This window comes from Atta colombica, unplaced genomic scaffold (assembly GCF_001594045.1).
Source record: "Atta colombica isolate Treedump-2 unplaced genomic scaffold, Acol1.0 scaffold125, whole genome shotgun sequence".
NCBI classification, from domain to species: Eukaryota; Metazoa; Arthropoda; class Insecta; order Hymenoptera; family Formicidae; genus Atta; species Atta colombica.
Genome location: NW_017259212.1, coordinates 1,423,945 through 1,424,377, shown reverse-complemented (window position 1 = coordinate 1,424,377; position 433 = coordinate 1,423,945). Strand labels below are relative to the sequence as shown.

The following is a 433-nucleotide window of genomic DNA, read 5'->3' as shown; positions in this document are numbered from 1 at the left end:
ATTTAAAATATATATTTTAAATAAATTTATTTGAAATAAGATCGAGCTCTGTCAAATATATTAACAATTATTTACAATTAATTGATTCGAAGTAATCAATAAAAACAATATCTTTCAATATCAATATAACATATAACTAAACAAATATCTATAGTATTACTACAGACATATTCATTCAAAAATTTTCAAAATAAATTCATAATAATGATTTAATCAGAGTTCCGTGAGTCATTGTACTTACATACATTTCTAGAAACATTTTTTAAATAACTAACGTTATTTATTAATGTCTACAGATCGAAGAGCTTTATGCTGCGCTAATATATATGATACAACATCAAATTGGCTTCGATGTTTCTAAAGAATGTAGCCAAGAAACTCTTTTGAATCATTTACAAAGTGCTTTCAAAATTGATAATAAAACACACGAAAG

At 23.1% G+C, this 433-nt stretch overlaps 1 protein-coding gene across 1 annotated transcript in view; it reads left to right on the top strand.

Annotated features, from left to right (window-relative positions):
* The window catches only part of LOC108694799 (protein unc-13 homolog D), a 20,294-nt gene that overhangs the window by 12,929 nt on the left and 6,932 nt on the right, over positions 1-433 (top strand). The window contains 1 exon segment of the mRNA XM_018204467.1: positions 297-433. Coding sequence (XP_018059956.1) covers positions 297-433 — 137 coding nt within the window.